Source organism: Anopheles arabiensis, chromosome X (genome assembly GCF_016920715.1).
Source record: "Anopheles arabiensis isolate DONGOLA chromosome X, AaraD3, whole genome shotgun sequence".
NCBI classification, from domain to species: domain Eukaryota; kingdom Metazoa; phylum Arthropoda; class Insecta; order Diptera; family Culicidae; genus Anopheles; species Anopheles arabiensis.
In genome coordinates this window covers 5,989,179-6,000,053 of record NC_053519.1, presented here as the reverse complement: position 1 = coordinate 6,000,053, position 10,875 = coordinate 5,989,179, and the positions used below count along the sequence as shown (strand labels likewise).

At 49.4% G+C, this 10,875-nt stretch overlaps 1 protein-coding gene across 1 annotated transcript in view; it reads right to left on the bottom strand.

Moving 5' to 3' along the window:
* LOC120905537 (F-actin-monooxygenase Mical) overlaps nucleotides 1–10,875 on the bottom strand; it is a 73,783-nt gene that overhangs the window by 20,568 nt on the left and 42,340 nt on the right. Inside the window, 7 exon segments of the mRNA XM_040316416.1 lie at nucleotides 395–510; nucleotides 3,529–3,820; nucleotides 3,823–4,236; nucleotides 4,302–4,829; nucleotides 6,269–6,517; nucleotides 8,763–9,268; nucleotides 9,360–10,815. Coding sequence (XP_040172350.1) covers nucleotides 395–510; nucleotides 3,529–3,820; nucleotides 3,823–4,236; nucleotides 4,302–4,829; nucleotides 6,269–6,517; nucleotides 8,763–9,268; nucleotides 9,360–10,815 — 3,561 coding nt within the window.

The following is a 10,875-nucleotide window of genomic DNA, read 5'->3' as shown; positions in this document are numbered from 1 at the left end:
GGGTAAACGAAGAAGAAGAAGAAGAAGAAAAATGGAAAAAAAAGAAACAGATTGTAATACAGTGAACAGCACCATTAACCTCACTCCGCACTGGTGCGCGCTTCTCACACCTGCAAAACAGACAAACAAAAAAAGCGCACGCCGGTTTGATCCTAAACGAAGAAAGAAGAAAAAGAAAACACTCCCCACAAACAACAGAGTCGGGTAGCGGAAGGGTGGGGGAGGAGTGTCCGCTTGCGATTGCGATTCCCCCGCGCTGCCGTACTAAATGTGCGTGCTAGTGGGACGGGCGGGACGCGGGCAGGCGGGAAACCGTGAGATGGAGCAGGGCGCGGTTAAGGGGAAGAGAAAAAGAAAATGGTGGTGGTGGCCAACCAGCCACGACCAGGCTTACCTCCGTTTCCGTATCGGTCGGCAGGGTGGGCGGTGGCATCAGCTTCACCTCCTGGCGGCGCATCTCGCGCGCCCGCGCCAGCTCTTCCCCTTCGGTCTGGGAGTCCGCATCGTCATCTGAATGGGAGGAGGAAACGAAACAAAGAACGTTAGTGTCGGTGGTTCATGTTAAAATAAGTTGATTCTTTTATTTGAGCCATTCCTTAAATTGATTCAAAGAACAACTCTTTTCGAGTTGCCCACTAGTGCTAGGTTTCTAAAGCATATGTTTTAGTACAATAAAAGCGCCAGTATAACAAATCCTAGCTAAGAAATTAATAACACAGTTTTTCTTAAGTCTTCACTAGTTCAATATAAAGATTCAATTCCGTAAAGAGTTGTAAAACGATTCGAAAGATTGAATTCTGTAAAGAGTTGCAAAACGAGTCAAATGATTCAATTCCGTAAAGAGTTGCAAAAGGAGTCGAAAGATTCAATCCCGTAAAGAGTTGTTATGGAAGGAGTCGAAAGATTCAATCCCGCATAGAGTTGCAAGAGAAGTCGAAATATTCAATTCTGAATAGTTGAAAAAGAAGTCGAAAGACTCCATTCCGTAGAGAGCTGCAAAACGAGTCAAAATATTAAATTCCATATAGTCCAAAACGAATTCTAAAGGTTCAATTCTGTAAAGAGTTTCAAAAGTAGTTGATTGTTTCTATTCCGTTGCAAGAGTTGCAAAAGGAGTCGAAATATTCAATTCCATAAAGAATTGCAAAAGAAGTCGAAAGATTCAATTCCGTAAAGAGTTAAAAATCGATTCGAAAGATTCAATTCCGTTGCAAGACTTGCAAAAGGAGTCGAAAGGATCAATTCCATAGAGAGTTACAAAAGAAGTCGAAAGATTCAATCCCGTATAGTTGAAAAAGGAGTCGAAAGATTCAATTCCGTAAAGAGTTGTCAAAACGAATCGAAATAATCAATTCCGTTGCAAGACTTGCAAAAGGATTCGAAATATTCAATTCCGTAGAGAGTTGCAAAAGCAGTAAAATGATTCAATTCCGTAAAGAGTTGCAAAAGGAGTCAAATGATTTTATTCCGTAAAGAGTTGCAAAAGGAGTCAAATGATTTTATTCCGTAAAAAATTGTTATGGAAGGAGTCGAAAGAATCAATTCTGAATAGTTAAAAACGGAGTCGAAAGATTCAATTCCGTAAAGAGTTGCAAAAGGATTCAAAAGATTCAATTCCAAAAATAGTTGCAAAACAATTCGAAAGATTCAATTCCATTAAGAATTGCAAAAGGAATCGAAAGATTCCATTCTGTCATGAGTTGCAAAACGATTCGAAAGATTCAATTCCATCAAGAGTTGTTAAGGAAGGAGTCGAAAGAATCAATTCCAGAGAGTTGTGAAAGGAGTCGAAAGATTCAACTCCGTAGAGAGTTGTCATGGAAGAAGTCGAAAGACTAAATTCCGTAGAGCAGCGGTCGGCAAACTTTTGAGGCAAAGGGCCAAATTTAGTAAATGATCTAAAGCCGTGGGCCAGGAGAATGCGGTTTTTCTATTATTGTGGTTTAATTATTACATTATATAATTTTAGAAACAAAATAATTGGTTGATTATATCAAGCAATGCGATTGGTATTATTGCTTTTTTCCTATAATTGTGTCCCATCGATTTGTTCTGCACCAACGTGATGCAAAAACTACTGTAACAATTTTGTAGCAAAAACTTAGGATGAATTGATGAAAATCGAAGGTAGAACCTAAATCATCCATGTCTTCGTCCACCATGGTGAAAATTCCTAATAACTGACGAAAGGCAATTCGCAAAGTCTTTAATTTATTTGTGCAAATAATCTGAAATAATTCCCTTTCAACAGATGTAAAAGTAAAGAAATTATCTCTCCTAGTTTTTTTCTACAGCCAGCCGAAAATGGCATATTTTCGTCACAGTCATTATCAGGTACACGGTGGCGGTGCAAATCGAACCACAAACCATGGTTGATTGAAACTTGTAGAGTTTAATTAAAACCAGCTCCGACAAGTCACAAAGCACAAGCGACAAACTTCACTTTAAAGTTTTAAAGTTTTTTACATTATCATGCAAAAATTACGGGGATATTCACCTCGAGCTCGAACATACTGAACGGTCCGTCATTCCACAGTACTTTAATTAAAAGTTGAAAAAGTACGATGGTTTAATATGGTATTCTAAAAGATATACAGTAATTTGTATACGAATAGTTTCGTCCCATCTTTCAAAATCAGTCAAATACTTTCGCGGGCCGGATTGAATGTTGTGGCGGGCCGCATTTGGCCCGCGGGCCGTACTTTGCCGACCGCTGCCGTAGAGAGTTGCAAAACGAGTCGAAAGATTCAATTCTGTATAGTAGAAAAAAAAGTCGAAAACTCATTTTTTTTTAAAGAGTTCCAAAAGGAATCGAAATATTCAATTCCGTTGCAAGAGTTGCAAATGGATTCGAAACATTCAATTTCGTAAAGAGTTGGACAAGGAGTCGAAAGATTCAATTCTGTAAAGATTTACTAAAGGATTCAAAAGATTCAATTCCATAAAGAGTTGCAAAACGATTCGAAATATTCAATTCTTTAAAGAGTTGCAAAATGAGTCGACAGAATCAATGTTTGAAGTACGTCGATTCATACAGGATGCGAACAGTGTAGAGAGCCGCAGAAAAGGACAGAAATGGAACAACACCAACCAGCAAGGAGTAACAGAAAAATGGGATTCTCTGTCGAAAAAACAAATCCTTCGTGCCTTCTTCTCTCACACAATTAAGACTGAATTAGGACATAGTGTGTGACGAAAACATCGAGTTTAATCCTTTTCAGTGACTCGCTCGCTATAGGTGAGAGATTCTTTTCCATTTTAAGTTGTATGAACAGCGAAATTATTGGTTTCACGACCGCAATTGTATTATGAGTATATGCATCTAAGAAAATGAAAAGTGTGCTCGACAATAGATAAAGACTTTACTCAGTGGATTTTAAAAAGAGTTGGTCTTTGTGAGCCTTTCTATAAAAAAAAATACTCGTAGGGTTCCACGTTAAGGACCAAATTGACAAATCAAGCATAAAATAGTGTGAAAGTTCCATGAAAAGTCTCAAAGCACATCAAATTGCCACAAATCGCTCAAGCTGTAGAAAATCGCTGTGAAGTTCGAGCGCTTGTCGCTGATCCACTCGGACGCGAGCTGCAGCGTCTGGGCGCCGAGCGGCGAGTCCGCCGTCTCCTCGTAGTCCGACTCGCTGTCCGTGTCCGACTCGTCCGTGCTGGACAGCTCGGCCTCGGACACCTCCGACTCGGTGCCGAAGTTCCGGTCCGTCCACTCGTTCTCGTCGATCACCTCCATGTTCGGGTCGCCGTCCGAGTCGTCGTTGTCGGGCGTCCGGTTGCGCGCCAGATAGTCGACCGTGGACGCACCGACGCGTCGCCCGCGGACCCGCCGGCAGTACCACCGGCGGTACCGATCGGGCCGCACCGTACCACCAAGCCGCCGCCGCCGCCGCCGCCGCCCGCATCGCTCGCATCGTACACGCGGCCAATGACGGGAGCGGCAGCGGCAGCCGCCGCCCCAGCCCGTCCCTTCGCTTTGCCCGCCGCCGGTTTGAGCGTTTTGGCGGGCAGCTTGAAGTGGGGCGTGCAGTAGAACCGGCCCTCCGGGTCGTCCCGGTCGAACGCGTACGCGCCGAGGCGCAGGATCGTGTGGCAGTGGTGACACTTCAGGCAGGACCGGTGCAGCGTCAGCCCTTCGGCGGAGATCTTCTCCATCAGGTAGACGCGCTGCTTGCAGTAGTGACACTTTTCCGCCACGCCGCTCGCGGTCAGCACCAGTGCCTTTTGGTTCTGTGGTCACAAATGGAGAGAATGTTAATGAGCGTGAAGAAGGAAAGTGGACGAATACAACTTACCGATTTTGGTGCCTGCTGAGCGGACTGTTGCTGCTGCTGCTGCTGCTGTTGCTGCTGCTGCTGCTGCTTGCCCGGCTTGCTGGACGTCTGCAGCTGTCCCGCAATCAGCGCGACCTTGTTCTTGCCCCGCTCGCCCAGGTCGAGATTGTGGCCCTCCTTCAGCTGCTTGTCGATCGCCTTCAGCGAGCTGTCGATCTCGCGATACTTCTCGTCGTCCTGCGGCTGCATCAGCCGGTTCTGGCGCGCCAGGAACTGCTCCCGGTTCCAGTTCGGCACCCGCTCGCGGCTCTTGCCGATGTCGGTCGTCTTCTTCGACTGCTCGATCTTGCGCTCGATCTCCTTCACGTTCCAGTCGCTGCTGTCGATCTTGCCGATCGCGCGCAGCAGATCCTTCGGCTTTTTCTCCACCACCGGCACCGTCCTGCCGTCGATGCGCTGCTCCATCGAGCGGACGCGATCGCTGAACTGGTCGGCGCTGGCGTCGGCCAGCCCGCGCGGATACGCTGCCGCTAGACCCCGATCACGGTCCTTCAGTTGATGAAAGGGTTTGGAACGGGGAGGGATGAAGAAGAAGAAAGAAGCGTGTGAGTGACGTTGCAAGTGCACGCTCGTTTCGCCAACACTGGTCCGTTCTCGGTCATTAGTTGTTATTTGGTAGGGCATTGTAATGTAAATGTATGCTTTGTTCAAAACAGTTCGCTAAAGAAACTACGGGGAAAAGTATTAACATATGTGCATATAATGCGCGTCGATGTGTCAATGTGTGTGAGTTTATGTGTGTGTTTGTGAGTAGTGTGCGTCATTTCGGGTAGGTACAGGTACAATTACAACTATGACTAATTACTAAGAAGAAAAATGGTTCTCTACATTACCAGAAAAGCACCGTTAATGTTTGATACGTTTCATACCACCACACATACACATACACATACTTAGCGAGAAATAATGAGCACAACGAATAAGAATGGGGTTGGTTTTAGATGGAGTCAAGCCACATGCACATGCAAGGAAGTGAGTAAGTGGATGGGGAGGAAGCTGAGCTAAAAACATAGTAAAATTATCCATTATTATTGCAACTTGCAGGAAAAGGTGTTCAAGGTGAACAGAAATAATAACAACGGAGTCTGGAAAAAGAAAAGGATGGTTAGTTGCAAATTATAAAGAAACGCACAAACGCGTCAGCAGAATTCTACACAATCAGCAGCACACAACTACACGGAAGAGCGGGATTGGATCCGAATGGGGGACGCATGTGCCATTGGATGGGGACCACTAAGGACCAACCCGCTCCTCAGAGTTTGGGGATCACTTCAGAGAAGAATAGGTCCACATGGAGCATGGATGGATTTTGCTTTTTGTTCCGCAAGAAACACATACACGACAGCCAGACATTCGGGTTAGTGCGAAAATCCATTTTGCAGCCTTGGTAGAGAGTGCCGTTAATGTGGAGCTCGTAGAGTTTCACCTTGGGGCGTTGGTTTGGCGGCCATCTTGACCAGAGTTCAGAGTAAGTGGAGCGAAGTTAGTCATTGGCAAGCGGTTCGGAAATAGCGAAACGGACACAGCACGAACAGCGCCGAGCAGCTGTTCGGGTTAGAGAGTGCCTCAAGGCTCAGAAATTCGGACCAAACACACACACACACACACAGACACAGACAAACGGGGACAATACACAAACACACAAATAGAACGGCAGCAGGAGAGATTAATATGCGACGCCGGATTAGGTGGACCGAAATGCGGCAGAGCAGTTCGCAGCGGAAGGGAGGAGAGTTAGGCAACAGTAGACAGCGAGCGCGTGTAGTCACACTCTCGAACAGCAGGAAAGCAAATTTCAGGAAAAGGTGTCGTGGGTCAGCTTCTGCGGGGCCAGCAAGAAAGTACAGAAACACAGAACAAACGGAAACACCACAACAACAACAAAAATCACAAGCATTCATCATCATCATCATGATCGGCACGCTTACGGGGTAGCGCAGCTTCTGCTCGAGCTCGCGGACACGATCCGTAAACACCGGCGCTGACTGGCGGTACAGGTAGAGCGAGTAGTCCTCGAACGCGCCAGCATTGTCGCTCTCGCGCAGCAGCGTGTTCGCCTGCAGCATGTGGATGCTCTTGTAGAAGTTTTGCGTTTGCTGGGCCCGCTGCTCCCGCCGCTTCGACTGGCGGTCCTGCCGGTTCGCCTCGATCTCCTGCAAACGGCGGGTGCGCTCCTCCTGTGCGTGATGTGTGTGTGTGTTTGCACGTGTTTTAGTTGAGTGTAGAAAGAGAGAGAGAGAGAAAGAAAGAAAAGAAACAGCGGAGAAGGATAAGGAACTCCATGGCCATGGGGAAAGCCTGGCCGTGGCGGCATCCAAACAAGACGGAACGCAGCGGTTGGGCACCTCACACACGCAAAATAAACGAACACACACACACACGAAGGGACGAGAGAGCGAGACGACGACGAGTACGAGACTACAAATTTAAATATCCGATGATGCACTCCCCGAACATACCGCTGAGAGGGTTGAGAGTTGGGGCCGGTGGTAGTGGAAGAGAGTGGAGGTTTGTGTGTGTGTTCTTTTGCTGTTGTCTTCTTATTTTATCTGCACTGTTGGGCCACCAACATATACACACACAACCGTCTTTTCTCTCGCTTTCCATAAGTGTTCCTAATTGTTGGGACTTTTTCGGGGAATCGATCCACGGTCCAGAGCAAACCATCGTGAGTCGGGTGCGCGCATCTACCCATTGAACCACCGGGACGCTTAGCGTGGGCACGGTTCGTACTCGAGTAGGTTTCAGTGTTAATTGTGGCGGTGAGTGCTAGTGTATGTTAAAGGTATATGAGGACAGTGAGCTGTGAATGGGGATGTGTGCATGTGTGGTTACACAACTAATACGGTGAGCGGATGGAAAAGGTGGGGCGGGTTTAGGGACAGTTGATGGAGTACGGTCGAGGCGAGAATACCGGAATGCAACTGAAAAATAACATTAGTAGCCTTTTATGGGTATGATTTTTTTTTTTGCGATTTATTTGCGATGCAGTCGAGGGTTTTTTTTTGTTGGTTTAATGATTTTTTTAATGCAAATGAACGTTCGTTAAATTGTGGGGGCTTGTTGTAGCTGGGTTCTACTTCTTTCTATTGTTGTTGCTTTTCTTTTTATACAAATACATTATGAATTTGTTTTTTGTTTTTTTTTTTCTTCAGCTGGAGCAGCTTCGATACCTTGTTTTTTCAATACTACACTATACACAATTTATATAATACATGCAAATGATGGTTTCGGCGATCGAAACGAACAGCAAGAGTAGGTGTATAAAAAAAAAAAGAAATATATAACAAGAAACAAACACGTAACGAATCCCGGAATTCAACCGCAATAATGATAAGCTCTTTACAGACAAAACATAATATTAAACAAAGCGACAACCCAAATTGATATGATACAACCCAAGGGCCTTTTACGAAGGTGCCAAGGCAAGAGAGAGAGAGAAAGAGGTTGTTTGCTTGTTGTTTTTTTTTCTTCTGCTTCCTCTTTTTAATCTAATCACAACGGTAGCGAAACGGTACTGCTTATCTAAGGACAGAGCACAGGCGGTGATACAACGACAGACAACACATGCAAAAATCACGGGATGTAATAGTAGTAATAGTAGTAGTAGTAGTACGCGGTGTAAATTTATCGAACGGAATGATACAAATTGGTTATTGGCGTTACTGTACAAGCGATTGGTAAGAGCGCTAAGCTAGGGAGCGGGGGAGCAGAAGGGTTGTACAACTTATAAACTTGGACAGTGGGAAGGTTAAGGCTCACCGGACTTGTGTGAGCCGCGCGCGATACGTAACTGCTAATTGTTATGTTATAGTAGTTTGCTTTGGGGGGGGGGGGGGAGTATGAGAAGGGAGAGGAGAATAAAGTTATGAATGGTTGGAGGAGGGGTGAGGTACTTATGCGACTGATATATTAACAAGTTGTTATGTGCAGGAGAGTTTGAGTCTAGTGGGAGGGCACTCGTTCGATTCGTTACGCACCGCCGCATCGTTTCAGAATCTTGTAAATACGCACAGCGCACAGTATGTTGGCATAGTAGGTTAAGCGACGAAAGGCTTGTTTGAGTGGCAAAACATGTTACATTAAAAAAAAATAATACAAAACAAAAATCGAGAAAACCAAACACTTTACCAAACACAGCGGAGCGTACACAGGTTCCTCAGGACACGCAGGATACCTAACGAACGGACAAGAGGATCCCTCCTCCTCCCCCCCCCCCTTTACTCCCCCACCGGTAGTTTAAATCATTCTCCCCCGCTTCGCCCTACATTAAGCTCGCCGCTTCGCCCGCGCTGACGGCGCTCGCTAGACTTGCTGCGGCAACAGCCGGCCGTACCCGAGCAGCCGCGTGAACGGTGGCGTCAGCCCGAGAATGCTAAGACAGAGGGAGATGAGAAATATCCGCACGCTCTCGATACTTACGATATTGCCGGACTTTTCGTTGCTGCGCCGCTTGCGCATGCGCCGCATCGTTACGTTCTGCGGCGATGCGACCCCACCCACACCCCGCTTGTACCGCTCCTCCTCCGCGTTCGGGTGATAGTAGTTCTTGGCGTTGGGGCGGGCGGCGGCACCGGCGGCACCGGCATTAGCCCCGCCACCGTACGGGCCGGACGCGGTCGCGACCGGCACGATGCAGTCGCCCTTGGTCCCGCGGTGCAGCAGCTCGCCGTCCTTGTCGGCCGGGTGGACGCCGCTCGCGAGCGCCGCCATCCGCTGGACGGCCGCCAGGCGGCCCAGCTTCGACCAGGCCTCCACGTTCGTTTCCTGCTTCTGCTTGAACTCGGCGTAGTCGAGCTTGATGTGCTTGACGTGCGGCACCTCGCCCCGGAACACGTCGCACACCTGCTCGAGATAGTTGAGCCACACCTTCGGCTCGACGCCGGCCAGCGTGACCGATTCCTGGCCGGACATGACGCGCGGTATGCCTGCGAAGAGAAAAGTGCGGTTATTCATCGGGTCTTTTTTCGAGTTGGGGTTTTTTTTTTTTTTTTTTGGTGAGTTTCTTCCTCAACTCACCCAGCTGGTTTTCGAAAATGTTGAACGCGTGCTCGTTGCACACGTCCGCACTGAAGTCGGCCAGCTCCTCCAGGTTGACCAGATCGGGCCGGTAGCGGTGGATGAGCGTGCAGAGCACCTTGCCGTTGGTGAAGCACTCGGCCGGCTCGGCCAGCTCCTGCACGAACCCGCTGTCCTTGAGCTGCGCCTTCAGCCAGCGCAGCAGCGTGGCGCCGAGCGGCACCACGTCGACCGTGCGCCGCTTGCGCTTCGCCGGCAGCTCGGTCGCGGGCGACACCGCCGACGCGATCGCGTTCGTGTCGAAGAACGTCTGCTCCAGCAGGGCCGGGTCGTCCGTGTCGAGCAGATGCTTGACCTGTCCGATCTGCACGGACGCTTTGTTAAGGTTTTTGTAGCGCGTCGAGGGGTCGAGCGTGTACGCGCCGAACGCGCGGTTCAGATTTTCCGGCGTCGTCTGCCCGAGCAGCCGGTACACCGATTCGCGCTGCGCGATCGTCGCCAGCAGGCTGTTCTTCGGGTTCGCGAACAGCTTGATCGCGTACGCCGCGTCCATGCTGGACAGGAAGCCGCGCGCGCACCCCGACCCGGTCGGCCAGAACGGTTCCAGCAGGCTGTCGCCGACCAGACAGGACAGCAGCCGGTAGTTCTTGCGCACCGTCACCTTGCACGAGTTGTGCGCGGCAAAGATGGACGTAAAGTCGAACACGGCCACGTCCGGCGTACCGTAATGGTTGACCGCAAACTCCAGGTTCGGCATCTGGTACTTGGTCGCGAAGTTGGCCGCATCGCGCGCATACTCGTACAGCTTCGGCTTGTCCACGTTGGACGGGGCGAGCAGCTCGGCCGGGTCGCTCAGATCCTTGATAATGACGCCCCGGTGCAGCAGGCTGTGCTTCTTCGCCGTCATCACGAAGTAGTGCGTGTCGTCCTTGTAGTAGACGATGTTCTCCAGATCGCAGCCCGTCTTCTCGTACAGCGCCTTGAAGAACGGCTGGTCGAAGATGAACGCGACGCCACTGATCTCCTCCACCATCGCTTCCGCCTCGGTGCGCTTGTTGATGAAGTTGGCCGTGATCGCGATCGCCAGCTTGCCCCGGAACTCCTTGCGCTGGAAGCCCTCGAGCGTGTTGCGCTTGCCGTCCGCGCCGATCAGCACGTCGAACTCGTAGTGCGACACCGCGTGGTCCTCCGGCGAGACGGACGCCCGCCAACCGTACCCGTCGCCCGGCTCGATCTCCTTCACGAACGAGACGCCCTCGTGCATCTCGACGCCGAGCAGCAGGGCGACCTTCAGCAGGATGCACTGCAGCTGCCGGATCGAGATGTGGTCGATCGAGCCGGCACAGAACTTGCCGTAGAACTTTTTCGCCCCGAGCGCCTTCAGGTCGTGTATGATGAACGGCCACAGGTGCAGCACGTTGTTGCGGCTGATTCTGTCGCGCTTTTCCACCACCACCTGGAAGAGAGAGAGAGAGAAATTGAGCTTAGTCTTAGGAGGACTCAGTGGGAATTACGT